Source organism: Dama dama, chromosome 11 (genome assembly GCF_033118175.1).
Source record: "Dama dama isolate Ldn47 chromosome 11, ASM3311817v1, whole genome shotgun sequence".
Lineage (NCBI taxonomy): Eukaryota > Metazoa > Chordata > Mammalia > Artiodactyla > Cervidae > Dama > Dama dama.
The window spans coordinates 72669786-72687907 of NC_083691.1; the positions used below are offsets into that span (position 1 = coordinate 72669786).

Below are 18122 nucleotides of genomic sequence, written 5' to 3' on the forward strand. Positions count from 1 at the left end.
CCTCCTCCCAACTTCTTTTCTTTATCCCCTCCTCCCCCAACCCGACACTCCCAGAATACACTGACTTCAATTTACCTTCTTAGAATTCTGTTTGCATTCATGACTCCAGTTTCCATCTGGTATTCAGTTATTATACTCTAGGTCCCTAGAAATGTCTTATACTTTTTTATAAGCTCAGCTATGCAACTGAAACAATATTGGCTATGTTTTACATAAGACTTCTGGGTGATCTTTAGTGGATCTAATTTATAGCCTTTCAGGAGATGGAAGACTTTAAATCTTCAATAAGATTTAATTTTATTAATTAGTTTGAACCACTTAATACAGGAATAGACAGTAAAAGTTTTAGAATATGTGCTTGATACTAAAGTTGAATCCAAAAGAACTATCTGGTTGACTCATTATCAAATAAAGTCAATTATACAAGATTCCACTTTTTGCATGTCTTGTTAACTAGTATTTACCTTAGTATTTCAACTCCCTTGAAGTTTTAGACTAAGTAGTTTAAAACAATTTTATTCTTTGCTTTTACCAGTTTGTTTTCATAATTTTTCTGTCTTGTAATAAATAGGAACAAAAGGACTTTGTCTACTTTAACTAAGATTAAGTGAGAGCATTAAGAGAATATGAACTGACCTTGATTCTTTTCAGATGTGCATTCAATAAGTTACATTGTTCCAGAACCATTACACTCAACCCTAAATTAGATCAAATACTTTCATGGAGACTATGCTTTTAGCATCAATATGATCTGATAGTTTTGAGACCCAGGCTCAAGCTCACACACTCCTTCCAACCTTCCTCATATATATTTATTTATGTACTATGGGAGTTTTACATTTTAATCCTTGTATAACATTTATAGTTGTTACATCAACTGTATCCCACATCTGTTTTCTTGTGATTCCAAGACTTCTATTTTTTGCCTTCCCATGTGTATAAAATCCTCCAGAGCAAGAACAGTACACAGAATTCTCTCTCATGATTCCTCACCGTGGAACTGGTGAGGACATGACAACAAAAGGCAAACAAACAAACAAAGTGGAAGAAAAGAACTGCTTGCCTGAACAATAACTTTATGAAACAGGAATTTCACTAATACAAATTTAAAAAAATAGGAGACTAATGTAAAGAAGGTTTGTGAAACTTCAAGTCCACACTGAATGCCCACTAACAGACTGCCTTGCAGAAGGAAGGATTATAGTAGGGGGAAAACCAAATCCCTATTAACCAATTGCAAAGCAAGGAAAGTGAGAGGGAGCAGAAACAGTACTCCTGTTATAGACTCCCAAAGGGTCACCTGTAATTCTACCCTCAAGCCTAGAACTCTCAGGCTTCAATAGCCATTCAAGAAACATTTTTCTGAATATGTGTCATACATCATTCACTGTTCCAGGCATTTGGTATACAGCAGTAGGCAAATCAGACAAAAATCCCTGCCCTCACAGAGCTTGCATTCTAGTTTTGGGTAAAAGATAAGTAAGTATATTAATATATAAGTAGATAAGTAAATAGAAGATTAAACATATCAGAAATACTATGAAGAAAGCTAAGGCTAACAGTCTAAGTTGGGGAAGCTGTCATTTTAAATAGGGTAGTTATGGAAAGCTTTACTAAGAAAGTGACATTTGAGCAAGCAGCTGGCTGAAGGAGCAAGCCAGAAAAATATGAGAGAAGAATTCTCCAGGAAGAGAGAATTGCAAATGCAGAAATATTAGGCAAGAAGGAACCTGGTCTGTACAAAAGAATAGTAAGAGATTACTGTGAAGAGAATGAAATAATCAGTGGTGTGAGGTGTCAAAATTGAAGTTAGAGAATCTATGGGAAAGGAGAGTGGGAAGATCCTGTAGGATCCTGAAGGCCATTATATACTATCTGGTTTTTTTTGTTTGTTTGTTTTGTTTTGTTTTTTTCCTGACTAAGATGAGAAGCCATCAGAAGAATATTGAGGCAAGCATGAGACAAATTTTTCCAGCAGAAGGAAATGGCAAAAGCTAAAGATGGATGAGGTTAAGATTTTTCTAAGATGGGAGAAATTAAGGCATGTTGGTATACTGATGGGCAGGATCCAATAAAGAAGAAAAAGTAGGTGAATGAAATGTATGAAAGAAAGGGGGAAACGGCTGTAGTGGCTACCTTCACAAGGCAAGGAAAGAGATACGGCGTGGATCAGGGGAGCTGGTTTTTAGTCAGGACCCTGGACAGCTCACCCGTAGAAACAGGAAGTGGGGCAGGGTGTATAATAAGCCCAGGTGCAGGTGGGAGGTTAGCTGGGAGCCATGTGAGAGCATGAGGATGTTCTCTTCTATTGGTTTCATTTTTTTTTTTTTTCTGAAGTAAGAAAAGTCAGCTGAGGAAACAGGGAGTAGGTATTGAGAGTTGGAGTAGAGAAAAAGAAGGAAACTCACAAAGGGCTAGAGGAGGCAACATGGAGAGGTGATGAGCAGAAGGCTCATATCCTAACTCTGCCACATATTAGCCACCTGACCCTGGGCAAATTTTTTAACCCTCCCTAAACCTCAGTTTCCTCTTATGAAAAAGAGGGATAACAATAGTGCCCATATCACTGCTTTGTGATATGGGTGAAAAGGGATCTTGGAGAAGCAATTATCACCATTACTAAATGGCAAGCACATAGTATGCGTTGGCTGTTATCTGTTGTTATATCTTAGGCACTCAATGGCTAATCAATGAATGAATAGGTTGTGATATTTTATGTTCACTCTCTTTTCAGGAGGTTTGTTCTCACCAAGCTTCGAGTCATCCCGAAAGGAGCCTTTTCAGGATTTGGCGACCTGGAGAAAATGTATGTACCTGAAGAGTGTGTGGGTGCTTTGAATGGCTATAGGCAGCAACCTCAGATCACATCTAGCATGATTCTTTATGCTTAGGAATTAGAATGACATGCCAAGCAAAGATTTTGCATCTTGTCCAATTGCGTTTCCTTCCCATATTTCCTAAACTTGTGGAATCTTTCAGCATGTGGCCACTGAAATAGGCATGAGGTCAATCCAAAAAATTCTCACTTTTTTGGTACAAAATTTGGCTTCCCTGGTCGCTCAGATGGTAAAGAATCTTCCTGCAGTGCAGGAGACACGGGTTTGATCCCTGGGTCAGGAAGATCCCCTGGAGAAGGGAATGGCATCTACTCCATTGGATTCTTACCTGGAGAATCCCATGGACAGAGGAGCTTGGCAGGCTACAGTCCATGGGGTTGCAAAGAGTCAGACTGGGCTACTAACACTTTCACTTTCTTTCTTTTGTTCCCAAAGTACCTGTGAGTGGAATTTTTATAAACCAAAGCCTATTTTCTCTGCTGACATCCATTCTTTTTAAAGATACTCTCTATTATTTCTGATTAATTTTTAATTGACATCAGGGACTAACATTTGGGCTTTAGAGATTTTGTGAACTTCTTGTCCCTAAGCCATGCTGACAAGTGGTAAATGACAGATAAACATTCAGAAGTATTGGGAAAGTTTAGAGCACTGAAGACGATTTCCTTTGAAAAGAGTAGACGTTGTTAATGTAAATATTTGCTTTTTTTTTTTAAGATCTTCAACATTTGAGTTTTATTGGGCTAGCTTAATGTATGGGTTTCCCCAAATAAGCTTTTCTCAAAGTGGGGTACAAAGTAATAAAAAAAAAAAACCCAGCAAATTCTTTCATGCTTATGGTAACCCACTCTGCTTTTGAAGGTATTTGATCCCATCCCCCAGGCTTTAAGAAATGGAAAAAGTATTTTTCACCATAGTTGCAGCCAGAAACCAGAACTTAAGCGCCAGTAAGTACACTAATAAATAGATGGATTACACAGAAGGGAACTTTTTTTTTTCACTATAAGAATAAGCAACACCCCTCCCTCAGTTATATATGTTTTTCCTTCTTTAAGCCAGTAAATTTTTATCTTGATTCTTTCACCTGCCTTTTAGAAAGAATACTTGCCCGGGTCTGAGGAAGTGAGAAATAAATCCATTAATGAAAGAAACACAAAGCAGAGAAAGTAGCAACATATTTCAGTGGTTAAGTCACTTGGTTAGAAGAGATTGGTCAGAATCCTATGTTTGAGTGTTAGTTTTAATATAAACTTAACTGTGTCACCTTGATTAAATCAGTCTGTCTCTGAGATCTGTGGTTTCCTCATCTGTATATCAAGGGAGGCATTTGTATAGTGGGGAATGGCTTATGTGATCTATATGCAAGCGTCTCCCTGTTGGACGGGAGCCCAGTTTAAAACCTGTGGTCTTCAGGGTTTACCTTCTTGAAGACATTCAATAGGCACAGGAATTGCAAGATGGGGCACTCATCTGAGCAGAGTTCACCAAGGAAAACAGGAAAGAAATAGTGTAGGAGAGCTTTCAGCTCAACGTGTATTCCTGGATGGATCAGCCATTACCCTGCCTGAAATTAACAGAGATTTGATGATGATTGGGTAGGTCTTGCCCCTTCAACCAGTCTGTAAAATTGCATAGAAATCATTCTAAAGTCATCAGTACCAGGTACAAATAATTCACCTTAATATAATTAAATCCAGAAAATGTGACTGACCCCTCATTGGGTGCTCAGCCTCCCAGGAGAACTTCCTGTGGTGACAGAGGGTTGATCCGAGATGACAGAGCAATAATCCCAGAGACAGAGCAGCTGCTTTTGAAACTCAGCTTCCTGAGTCACAGGATGTCCATTTCTACCACATGCTTTTATGAATCAGCCTGTACTGACACAGATGCCATTAAAAAAAAAAAATCTTATTGTTGCAGTACTTTTCATGTCCTAAGATAGCATTCCTGAGTAGAGGAGCCAGCACTGAACCGAACTCTGAACAGATGATTTGTACCCTTCATCCTTTGTTCCTTTGTCTCACCTCCTTTTCTTGGCCCCTGATGAGTTCAGATCAGATCTTTCCAGATATCTCTTCTTCATTTATTTTATTCTTCCAGTTTTTAACCAGTTTCCTGAACCTAATAACTACTGGCTTCCTTTTCAATATCTCCCTCTCCACAAATCACAAAATCCCTTTCATTCATTCTGCACATGTAGCCTAGTTTCACGTATGCTTATTAAAACGAAGATGGAAAAGCTTTCTGGATAAATCCTGCCTTCTTTCTCTTCTGCTTTCCTATCTCTTCCTCATCAATACCCTCCTCTGAAAAAGCAGCCTGCATTCTGTTCAGCCTTTCTGTTCAGTCTCTCCTCATTCCAGTCCAATTGCTATTTGACCACAAATCTTCTCACACTGTTAAATTATTCTATCAAAGGTCCCAAAAACACCCAAACTTCCAGAACTGACGACTTCTACTTTGTCCTCTTAGCGCTTAACCGACAGGTAGCTTCTGATTACATTGACCACTCATGCCATCCTTCTCATTACTCTTTCTCCTTTTGCTTCAGTGACACCTCACCCTTCTGCCTGCCTGCTGAACGCCTCAGACTACTCCATAACCAGTTCTGTCTCCTTTCTTATTCCTCAGCTGCCCCTCAAAAGTTCAGGTATTCCAGGGCCCCATTTCTTGGCCAGTTTCCTTCTTTATACTCACACCTTCAAATCATTATTTATCAAATAATGTCTTACTACCGGGGCTCCTAAATCTGTATCTGCCTAAACTCACCTCTCCTCTGAGGCCATAATTCTTGCTTTGAAATGGAGAGATTCCTCAAGACCTACCCCTAAATGAACCGCAAGTGCCTCATATCCAGACAAACTCCTTATCTCTTTTTTTTTTTTTAAGTTGGAGCCTAATTACTTCACAACATTTCAGTGGGTTTTGTCATACATTGACATGAATCAGCCATGGAGTTACATGTATTCCCCATCCCGATCCCCCCTCCCACCTCCCTCTCCACCCGATTCCTCTGGGTCTTCCCAGTGCACCAGGCCCAGGCACTTGTCTCATGCATCCCACCTGGGCTGGTGATCTGTTTCATCATAGATAATATACATGCTGTTCTTTCGAAACACCCCACCCTCACCTTCTCCCACAGAGTTCAAAAGTCTGTTCTGTACTTCTGTGTCTCTTTTTCTGTTTTGCATATAGGGTTATCATTACCATCTTTCTAAATTCCATATATATGTGTTAGTATACTGTAATGTTCTTTATCTTTCTGGCTTACTTCACTCTGTATAATGGGCTCCAGCTTCATCCATCTCATTAGAACTGATTCAAATGAATTCTTTTTAATGGCGGAGTAATATTCCATGGTGTATATGTACCACAGCTTCCTTATCCATTCATCTGCTGATGGGCATCTAGGTTGCTTCCATGTCCTGGCTATTATAAACAGTGCTGCGATGAACATTGGGGTGCACGTGTCTCTTTCAGATCTGGTTTCCTCAGTGTGTATGCCCAGAAGTGGGATTGCTGGGTCATATGGCAGTTCTATTTCCAGTTTTTTAAGAAATCTCCACACTGTTTTCCATAGTGGCTGTACTAGTTTGCATTCCCACCAACAGTGTAAGAGGGTTCCCTTTTCTCCACACCCTCTCCAGCATTTATTGCTTGTAGACTTTTGGATAGCAGCCATCCTGACTGGCATGTAATGGTACATCATTGTGGTTTTGATGTGCATTTCTCTGATAATGAGTGATGTTGAGCATCTTTTCATGTGTTTGTTAGCCATCTGTATGTCTTCTTTGGAGAAATGTCTGTTTAGTTCTTTGGCCCATTTTTTGATTGGGTCATTTATTTTTCTGGAATTGAGCTGCAGGAGTTGCTTGTATATTTTTGAGATTAATCCTTTGTCTGTTTCTTCATTTGCTATTATTTTCTCCCAATCTGAGGCCTGTCTTTTCACCTTACTTATAGTTTCCTTTGTAGTGCAAAAGCTTTTAAGTTTCATTAGGTCCCATTTGTTTAGTTTTGCTTTTATTTCCAATATTCTGGGAGGTGGGTCATAGAGGATCTTGCTGTGATTTATGTCGGAGAGTGTTTTGCCTATGTTCTCCTCTAGGAGTTTTATAGTTTCTGGTCTTACATGTAGATCTTTAATCCATTTTGAGTTTATTTTTGTGTATGGTGTTAGAAAGTGTTCTAGTTTCATTCTTTTACAAGTGGTTGACCAGTTTTCCCAGCACCACGTGTTAAAGAGGTTGTCTTTTTTCCATTGTATATCCTTGCCTCCTTTGTCAAAGATAAGGTGTCCATAGGTTCGTGGATTTATCTCTGGGCTTTCTATTCTGTTCCATTGATCTATATTTCTGTCTTTGTGCCAGTACCACACTGTCTTGATGACTGTGGCTTTGTAGTAGAGTCTGAAGTCAGGCAGGTTGATTCCTCCAGTTCCATTCTTCTTTCTCAAGATTACCATGGCTATTCGAAGTTTTTTGTATTTCCATACAAATTGTGAAATTATTTGTTCTAGTTCTGTGAAAAATACCGTTGGTAGCTTGATAGGGATTGCATTGAATCTATAGATTGCTTTGGGTAGAATAGCCATTTTGACAATATTGATTCTTCCAATCCATGAACACGGTATGTTTCTCCATCTGTTTGTGTCCTCTTTGATTTCTTTCATCAGTGTTTTATAGTTTTCTATGTATAGGTCTTTTGTTTCTTTAGGTAGATATACTCCTAAGTATTTTATTCTTTTTGTTGCAATGGTGAATGGTATTGTTTCCTTATAGGAAAAGAAGAAGTGAAACTCTCGCTGTTTGCAGATGACATGATCCTCTACATAGAAAACCCTAAAGACTCTTCCAGAAAATTACTAGAGCTAATCAATGAATATAGTAAAGTTGCAGGATATAAAATTAACACAGAGAAATCCCTTTCATTCCTATATACTAACAATGAAAACAAACTCCTTATCTCTATCCTTAAATTTCTAATCTTCTCATATTGCCCAATGAATAACATCATCATCTGCCCAGATTCCCAAGAAAATCCCGTGACTCACATGCCTTCTCTCTCCCTGCTATGCAGGTGCTCTTCCAGTCCTATTGACCACCCCTCACAAATACCTCTGGAGCCCTATTCTCTCATCTTACTCCTGCAGCTATGAGGTTCAAAGTCACTTGCACAACCTACTGCATAAGGCCCAACCTCCCACCACTCTGCTTCCACACCTGTCTTGCTCAAAGTCCCTTGCAGAAGAACTTCTAAGAACCATAAGCCTCTGACACAGAAATCAAAGCTCATGTCTCCCACCATACACTTTCAGGCAGGAAGATTTGCCATTTCCCAAGCACTGCCATTCCCAGATATCATATTGCTTATTTAGAATGTGATGGCTGGTTCATTGGATCATGCCTGGCACATAGAAAGACCAAAAAATAGGTACAGTTGAATGTATAAATGAACAAGTGAACAAATATATTTTCACTGTTCATGTATAGATGCTGTCCTTCTACCTAAAATTCCACTTAGTAGAATCCTGCTTGTCCTCCAGGAGCTGGATCAAATGTTTATCCCCCTCCTCCACTGAAGAGTAGAGCCTTTCCAAAACTCTCTCAGTGCTTCCAAACCATAATCTTGTGCTTGTAGTAGCAACAGCATATTTATCAGATTGTATTCAGAATTTACAGGCTTCTTCCACATCCCTGAATTGCTGTTTAAGAGCAAAGCCAGAGTGTAACGTTTTGTTTTAAGTACAACACCAAGTCCTATTGTTTTTAATCTCCTGATTATACTTCTGATCTGCCTACCCATCTCCTTCTCCAGCTACCATTGTCTTTCCCCAGAAAACTGCACCAGGCTTCTTCTTGTGCTGCCCCATCTATCTTCTACATGACAACCAGAGTGATATTTTCTAAATCTACACCTAATCATGTGTATACCTGTACACACACACACACACACACACACACACACACACACACACACACACTACATACCTTACTGCTGTTCTGAACATAAAAAAGAAATTAACATGAAAGCAACGTAGAGGTCCATCAACAGAGGAATGGATAAAGAAGTTGTGGTACACAAACCCAAAGGAATATTACTCATCCCTAAAAAGGAACACATTTGACTCAGTTCTAATGAGGTGGATGAACCGAGAGCCTATTCTATAGAGTGAAATAACTCAGAAAGAGAAAAACAAGGATCATATACTAACGCATATATATGGAGGCTAGAAAGATGGTACTGAGGAACCTATCTGCAGGGCAGCAATGGAGACACAGACATAGAGAAGAGACTTGTGGACACAGTGGGGGCAGGAGAGGGAGGGACGAATTGAGAGAGTAGCATGGAAACATATACATTACCATATGCAAAATTAGCTAGCCAGTAGAAATTTGCCATATGACACAGGGAGCTCAAATTCAGTGTTCTGTGACAATCTAGAGGGGTGGGAGGGGGGAGGGAGGTTTGAGAGGGAGGGGACATATGTATCACTATGTCTGATTCGTGTTGCTATATGGCAGAAACCAACACAACAACGTAAAGTAATTATCCTCCAATTAAAAATAAATAAACTTAAATTAAAAAGAGAGAGAGAGAGAAAAGCAACTAGACTAGACCTCTCACATTTTCTTCTTTGCTCTGCTGACCCTTTTTTCAGTTCAGTTCAGTGTTCCATGCTACACTGCCCACCCTGGGCCTTGTCTGGCATGCACTCGTCCTTCTGACAAGACCTTCTTTCTACTCTGTCCTCTTAATCTAGTCAGTTCCTCCTTCTGCTTCAGATTCCCACACCAGTGTCACTTGCCTAGGAAGGCCTTCCCTGACCTCCTCAACCAGGACAAATCCTCCCTACTAAACACCCTCCTATCACCACTAGTCTCTATGTGGTGACTGTCACTTCAGCACTCTTGCACTTGTTTATGCCATAATTTAATTAATCTCTGACTCCCCTAAGCTCCATGAGCACAAGGACATGACTACTTTTACCCAGTACCAGATCCATAGTGTCTCGTACAGTCAGATACCTAGAATAAATGTCTGATAAGTGCATGAATAAAAATGACAAACAAATATAATTAGTTGGAGAGAGAAACTACCTAGATACAAAAAAAAAAAAAATACTAATGGAATGACAGAAATGATAGAACAAATAATAGGAATATTTATCATAGGAATGATAATAATAAAAAACATAGGAGTTAATAGACAAGTAAACACTGGCTGAGACTCTGCTATGATCTAGGCATTTCTATAGCGATAGTTTAAAATATGACCCAGGACAAAAAGGCACAAAATAATATATGCAAAATAAGTGATACAAACATTGCACTTGTTTGGGCTTTTTCTGTTGTGTGAAGTCAAAGAAAATAAACCTCAAACTGGCTTAAGGAAAAGAAGGGAGTTTAATGGCTCATTTAACTTGACATTTGGCAAGAAGGAATGTGTTTAGAAATAGCTCTATTCAGGTTCAGTGTCCTTAGGACTCAGCTTTTCCCCTCTCTCTGGCCTTCCTTCACTATGATCATTCCAGCCGAGCCCCACCCTTGGTGGAAAAAAACAGTAGCAGTCCTGCCTTCAGACACTGTCTCAGGTTCTGTTCAGGGTGGAAGCACTGCCCTTTTTCCTGCTCAATCCCACAAAAGTCTTAAGATTTAAGTCTGACTTGCTTAAATCACACAACCATCCCCGGACCAACCACAGCAGCTAAGAGAATATGATGTTCAAATTGGCTGTGACTTGAGTAAGGGGCTCCATTCCTAGAGCTGAAAATATCTACCCCAGCCACGGGGATTTGAAAGTGAGGAGGGAAATTCACAAAAAAAAAACCTGAGTCTATTGTCGGAAAAAAAAAAAATAATAAGTGAAGACTAGATCCTGGTAGTTGAGCAAACCATGAATGTCAAAAAAGAAAATTAGTCCTCTTCTCATCATAAAGAGAGAAGGCTCTGTAGCCTTGGTGGTTGGGGATTTGCTAAGTTTGATCTGTCCCCCTTCCACCTCCTAGAATAACTGAAAGAATTAGTAACTCTGCCCCAATCTGTGCTAATCTATTCGTTTATTAATCCAGTTTAACCCACCCCTTCTGCTTCTTCTATAAGAAGTCAAGAGGGAACTGAGTCTTTTGGCAGAAGTGGAACAGGAGCTTCTCCATTAGAAGTGAACTGATCACTGTCACACCTTAGCTTTTTTCCTCAGCATCACTATCGCAAACCTCCTGACTCTTCACTGCTTTGGGACTGGCTGGGGGAAAAGGAAATCACTAAACTCTCTGCAGTGTGAAGTGGCTTTGCAAAGTGCACTGTAAACTGTTTACATTGTTTTTAATTACTTTGGAACCATATGTCAGCTTGGTATAAAGTGTGAAGATTACACTAAATGGGGGTGGGGGGAGGAGATGACAATGTGGTGATTTATGGTAACCAGAAAATTTGTGTATGGAAATGAGTGCAATTTAAAAACACATCTATGTGGTATTATAACACTGGAGGGGGAAGAAAAGCCAGTGTATAACAAAATATCTTTGAAAATAGGAGCATGATGAATATGTAAATGAGACCAATCAACATCAGCTGAGATATGGTATATGCAGATGAGACGGCAATGAGCCAAAATGCGAAATAGCTCCCAAACCATAAATATGAACCATATAAAATTCGTTTGAAATATTCATCATAACATAAGGACAAAAAATATAATCAAGTGATTTATTTGCATATAAAAATGAGAATACTAGTCTGACACTCCAGCCTCCACTCCCAGATCAGCGGAGGAAGAAAAGTTAACAGGGGGACTTTTAGAGGGAGAGATTTATTGACTGAAAACTGTTGCAGGCACACTAAAAAAGCTGAAGATCCTCCCAATTCTATATTCCTCAGACTCACTCAGCACAGATAAAGAGAAAGGGGAAAAGTCAGGTAACTAAAATACTAATGGCACTGGGGATAGAAGATTTGGGTTCCAGTCTGCTTTGCCTCCCTAAGCACCCCGTTGTTAGATAACTTAGGCCTCTTCTCACTCTGACCTTCTGTGATTCTGAGAGTTAATGAGCAAAGAAGCTTTGAGTCCCACTTACCGAAATAAAGCAAGAAGGAAAGATTGATGATTCTACAGGCTCCTGGTAAGAAACTGGTGGCCAGTGTTGGAGTGGCTGGACCTCTGAATAGGAAGAGGGAATCTGAATTCCAGGGGGAAAAAAAAAGAAGTGATCATGAGGTTCAGGTTGTACTGGACTTTACAAACTCCTGGGGAACTTTTAAAGTAATCTACAAATGTAACTGTCACCTACAGGGACTTTTCATTCTATTTTTTTAAATAGAAGCACTGATCATTTTTTAAAACTCCTTTGATGATTTTAATATACATCCACAGTTGAAACGCACTGAGATGGATGATAATATTAAGTCTGAATCCAATTTGTAGAAAGATTATTCATCACAAATGTATAGTGTGTCTATGTAGTATGGCTGAAGGAGAATCAACATAGGGGAGATGGCAGGAGATAAGGTCAGAGAAGAAGCTGGGATAAGGTCATGGAGAACCTTGTAGACCGTGAGGACAAGTTTGACTGTCACAGTGACTGTGATGGAAATTACATGGGTTATTTTGAGCAACTAAATAAAACTATCATACTTAGATTTGTCAAAATCCATTTTTGTTCACAGGTTTTGATTTACTAATATTTTGTTAAGAATTTTTGTGTCTATGTTTGTAGAGATGTTAGTCTGTATATTTCTTTTCTTGTGACTGCTTTTTTTGGCTTTGTTTTAGTGATGCTACAGAATGAGCTGGGAAATGATCCCTCATCCTCTATATCTTGAGTTGATTACAATAAGGAAAGAATAGTTTTTTTCCCACAAATGGTGGTGAAGCAACTTGGTATTCATATGGGGAAAAAAATACAACTCAACCCTTACCTCATGTTATACACAAAATTTATCTCTAAACAGATCATAGACTTAAATGTAAAAGCTAAAACTTCAAAACTTTTGACTTCATCAAAATAAAATCTCTGCTCTTCAAAAGTACAGCTATCAGGAAAATGAAAAACTAAGCCACAGGCAGGGACTAAAATATTTCCAAAACACGCTCTGAAAAGGGACTTGTAAAAAGAAGATAGAAAGAACTCTTAAAAGGGAAAAACAAGTAGATGAACAATCTAATTTAAAATAGGCCAAAGATCTGAACAACTACTTAGCAAAAGAAGATATAGAAATGAACAATAAGCACATGAAATGATGTTCAACATCAGTGGTCATTACAGATATGCAATGTGAAACCTTAAATTCCATTGCAAACTCACTAGAATGGCTAGAATTAAAGACTGATAGAGCAGGAACAGGGGAAGCCGGGGGAATGAATGGAACGATCCAGTGTATCTGGTAATACTGCAAAATAGTACAACCCCTTTGGGAAACAGTTTGACAGCTTCTTATAAACTATTTATCCAAAAGAAGTGAAAACATATGTCCACACAAAGCCTTGGTCAAGAATATTCAAAACAGATTTATTCATAATAGCCAAAAACTAAAAACAATTCAAATACTCATCACCAGGTTACTGGATAAACAAATTGTGTTCTATTCACATAACAGAGTATGAATAAATAATAAATAAAAAGGAATAAACTACTAATGCAATGACATGGCTGAGTCTCAAGCATTATACTAAGGCAAAGAAGCCAAACATAAGAGGATATACCATACTTCAAATAATTTTATTTATATAAAACTTGAAGAAATAACATATCCAATCTATAGTGACAGGAAGCAAGCATGTCAGTACTTGCAGGGGTCAAGGGTGATGGTGGGGATTGTCTGGGAAGAGGCACCAAAGAAACTTTTAGGCTGGTGAACATGTTCTATATCTTGACTAAGGTGGCTGTTACAAAATACATGAATTTGCAAAAACTCCTCAAACAGTTGAAATGAGCACATAGAATCATTTAAGTTACACTTCAATAAAGTGGATTTTCTAAAACCAACAATTTCTCAGCACCTATTTGGGGCCAGGTGTTTCAAATACCACATCTCAGTGAATCTGCACTTTACAAACAGACATTCAGAAAAGGTAAGCAATCAACCAGCCTCAGAGTTCTTTTGTGGTGAAGCTAGAATTTGAACCCAAGGTAATCTGGCCCTTTCTGCTACACAAGGCTTGCTTTTTGTTGGTGTCTACCTTTGCCCAGAATCATTCTACCTTACTAAAGTAACAAGTGACAAACGGGAGGATTAAGAGTGTAAAAGCTTCCTGTGATGTTATTTAAAATTAGAAGAGAGGATTTCTACTGCAAGAGAGAAACAAGAGTGCCTAAGCACTTAAATTGCCATAAACCAGAACCTAGAGTCACTTTCTACTGGGACAGTTACAGAGGAGCAGAAACCTCTTCTTGGAGCATTTTCTTCACCTTCAAGTTTCCACATGCCAACTCATTTCTGGGTAGAGATCCTGCTGAGACTGGCTTTAGTTCACTGTTCTGCAAACCCAGCTGCCTGTTAAGTCACAAATTAACTTAGTCAGCAGTTGGGAAATCTAAGAGCTGGGCCAATTAAGTTGTCATTATTGACCTGGGTCAAACATGAGTTAGTGTCTAAAAGGTGAAAATCCTTATCTCATTTCCTGTCCTCCATAAATATTCTGAAAATAAGTATTTTTGTTGTATTTACTGCTTCAAGAACACAAGAAGCCGTTTTCTTGTCACTTTCAGGGTTGGTGTGGTTTTACTGTTTCCATTAAGTCTCCTTATTGTCAACTATTTCTAGGTGGGGCCTCAAAACAGACTCTACAGTATCTAATAGCTGCCCAGATCAGAAAGAGAATAATTTATTACCTTTGTATTTATAAGTTCGGCTTTGTCTTTTTGCTAGTTGTTTTCACTTCGATTTCTTTCTATGTGTTCAGGGTGGGGAGGAGTCTGATAAAGGAAACAAGAGTTCCTGAGATCTAGTCATTTTATGGATGCCTTTTATATTCATTATAACCGTCCACATTTCAGTCCTTTTTGCTTTATCCATGAAGGTAGTATAGGGTTTCCTTTGCTGGAAGGGATTCCAAAGAAGGGAATACTGAAAGAACACATTCATCGACGAGAGCCCTGTTGTCTTAACTGGTTCAGGCTGCTGTAATATTGAATGCAATACTGCACCAGGTGACTTAACAAATATTTAAATCTCCCAGTTCGGTGAGTCCAAGATTAGATGCCAGACTGGTCAGGTTCTGGTGTGAAACTACCCCTGCTTTTGCTCTGTATCACCACATGGTTAAGAGAGAGCTCTGGCTTCGTCATCCTCTGCTGTGGATCCAGTCCCATCATGAGAGGTCCACCCCTATGACCTTATCCAATCATTTCCCAAAGTCCTCATCTCCAGATTCCACCCACCCATATGTTTAGGGGATTAGGGCCTAAATATATGAATTTAGGGTGGTGGGGAGAGAGACACAACCAATCCACAATACCCACTGTGAAGTAGCAAGCTTTGGTACTAAAGAAGCATGCTGGAGATGCTCCCTAGCTTGGGAAAGCACAGATACACCCTCACATTCACATGTTCAATCTCTAGCATCCTCCAGCCTCTTGGCTACTGGATGCTCTAAGGCATCCATGGTCCTACTGACCTCTGTTCAGTGCCTTTAATTCAGCAGCTAAAACTTACAGGGGGCAAGACTTGACAGAGGTTACTCAAGCCAGGCTTTTTTGGCTTGCCATCACATACCAATCTTCTTCCATTTTCTAATCAACAGCCAGGCAACGTCATCTTCTCTATCTTTTAAGACTCTGTTTCAGCCCTGCTTGCCCTTCTGACCTTTCTTGACAAGGCAAGCTGTGGGAAAGACCTTTGAACATGTTATGTTTGTTAGGGCTCACAGATACACTAGAAAATGAACTGGCCTTTTTGTTCTCTCTGCCAGCAACTCAATGTTTGTGTCTACTCAGAGAAGATACAATTAAGGCAGCATAATACTCGAGTTAAAAATAGCCTCAGTGGCTCTGCCCTACAGCCTCTTGCTAGGTTTTCTTTTTTTAATAGAGTGGTATTAAAATAAAAAAGATGCAATCTAAATACAAGCTCCAATCGATGCACAAACTATTTATTTTTATTTCCTCATTTAGCCCATGCCCATCACAACCACATCCATCTGGGCTGTTTATGACTTAATAAAATGCTTTAAACAGTAAAACACTCAAATAGGATATGGACCTACTTGCCTGCCCATCCCCCAACAACAACAAAAAATTACCTGAATCTTATACTTCATAAACTTCCTCTGTGTTACTCAGATCCACTCTGGCTAGCCTACACAGAAATGGAATGATCAGACATGGGTTTTTATAGTTCAGACCATTCCAGGGGTTAAACAGGCAGAGGAAAAGTGGAAGAGTGAAGGATAAATGCCACAAGAGCCTAAATGAATAAAGTGGAAGTTAATCACCCCAGTGGGTCTTAGATTCTGAGAGAGGCTGGGCATAGAGATAGCAATTGTTGATGCCAAGTGTTTTATAAACATGTAATTTGCACTTGGATATGAGCATGCTTTGACAAGATACAAGCTCATACAAACGCAAGGTATGGATTATTAAGAGAGCACATGTGCTCTGCTTCCCATCCGCGGCATCTCAGCTCAACTACATACGGATTACAGATTCTGCATTTCTCTTTTCTCATATTCCTCTCCAAAGCATGCAGCCCAGGACTGGGCACACAGGAAACCTAATGGCAGGCTAAGTTAGTGAACTTGTCATCTCTGCCTCTTGGATCCATTCCCAGCCTTTCAGAACCTCTTCCCCAAATCAGGCTCTCAACATTTCCTTTTAAATCTTGTTCTTTGTTATTCTTTCCCACTGATGATAACAACATCTGAATAACGTAATGGCATTGAAATTCTAAGGAGTTGCTGAATTAGATCCTCCAAGACAACGTGCCTTTTTAAAAAGACATGAAGTAGGTAATGCCAGCTCCTCCAAAGGACTGAATTGCTAATGGTGGGATTTTAGTCAATGTGGCATGTGTGCTTGAGGAGATTTGCTTTAATACATGAAAAATCATATCTAGAACTACTTGTTTGGACTGCAAAGTCCATGTGTACCTGGACAGAAACTTGAGCAAACAATGTTTCCTGTAATCAGGGGTATCAATGCCTTCAAGGGTCTATCTCCTAAGGATGGGCCCCCTCACTGTCTGACTGACCACGTGGAGAACTCAGACTGGTGTTTGTTTGGCTTTGCTTTTCCTTTGCTGAATGTTAAAAACTGGGGTTTCAGTCTTCATGTATTTGTTTACAATGTAGCCCCTTATGTGCTAAGTCACTTCAGTCATGTCCGACTCTTTGTGGCCCTATGGACTGCAGCCTTCTGGGCTCCTCTGTCTGTGGGATTCTCCAGACAAGAATACTGGAGTGGGTTGCCATGCCCTCCTTCAGGGGATCTTCTTGACCCAGGAATTGAACCTGCAGCTCCTGTGCCTCCTGCATTTCAGGTGAATTCTTTACCACTGAGCTACCAGGGAAGCCCCATGTCCCCTTATACTTTCCCTTATATATTCTTCCCTGCTTTTCTTCATATAACTTCTCACTCCAGCCAGATAAGATACTTAAGATGTGATTTTTCATTTAGTAAAGCAGACAATCACTTTGGGGGAGAAAGGATGGTTGCTTACTGCAACACCAAGATCCATAACGCCCCCCCACCAAAAAAAATCTTGCAAAAAGGGTAAATTCTAAATTAACTTCAAGGAAATGAGGCCAAATCAAAAATTACTGGTTGGAGTTTTTTAAGAAGAAGAGATTTATAGATTTCAGTCAAGTCCTCAAGACAAGTGCAGCCAGATGGATGACACCAGCTAATCCACCAAGTGATTGATCAGGGTTCACAGAGTAAATGATCATGATTTCCATCACTCCCTGAGCACCTGTGAGGATGAGGCTTGTAGAGCTAATATACTTCCTCAAGCCAGGGCCACCTCCTCTGACTGCTGTATGTGCTGCTATGTTTGCTCTTTCTATTTGTGAGCAACTCAGAGAGAGACCAGGTAAACTCGGGGAAGCATTATCCACCCATCAGTCAAGAATTCCACCAATTCTTCTTAAGTCACAAAATATATTAATTAGATGAGGAATGAATTGATGAGGGTTATGTGCCCACCACTTCTAGGTGTTCTGAGCAATAAGATGAAGATACTAAGTCTCTGCTCTCAAAGAGTTCTCAAGGGGAACAGCAACCATTGGCTGTCATTTGGTGAGTGATTATTTTGGCAGAAACTGAGATAAGCCACTTTACATGCATTATCG

At 39.5% G+C, this 18122-nt stretch overlaps 1 protein-coding gene across 2 annotated transcripts in view; it reads left to right on the plus strand.

Annotated features, from left to right (window-relative positions):
- FSHR (follicle stimulating hormone receptor) overlaps positions 1-18122 on the plus strand; it is a 194922-nt gene that overhangs the window by 65704 nt on the left and 111096 nt on the right. For both annotated transcript variants that reach the window (XM_061156295.1, XM_061156296.1), the window contains exon 2: positions 2735-2806. In XM_061156295.1, the coding sequence (XP_061012278.1) occupies positions 2735-2806 (72 nt within the window). The remainder of the gene's footprint in view (positions 1-2734; positions 2807-18122) is intronic.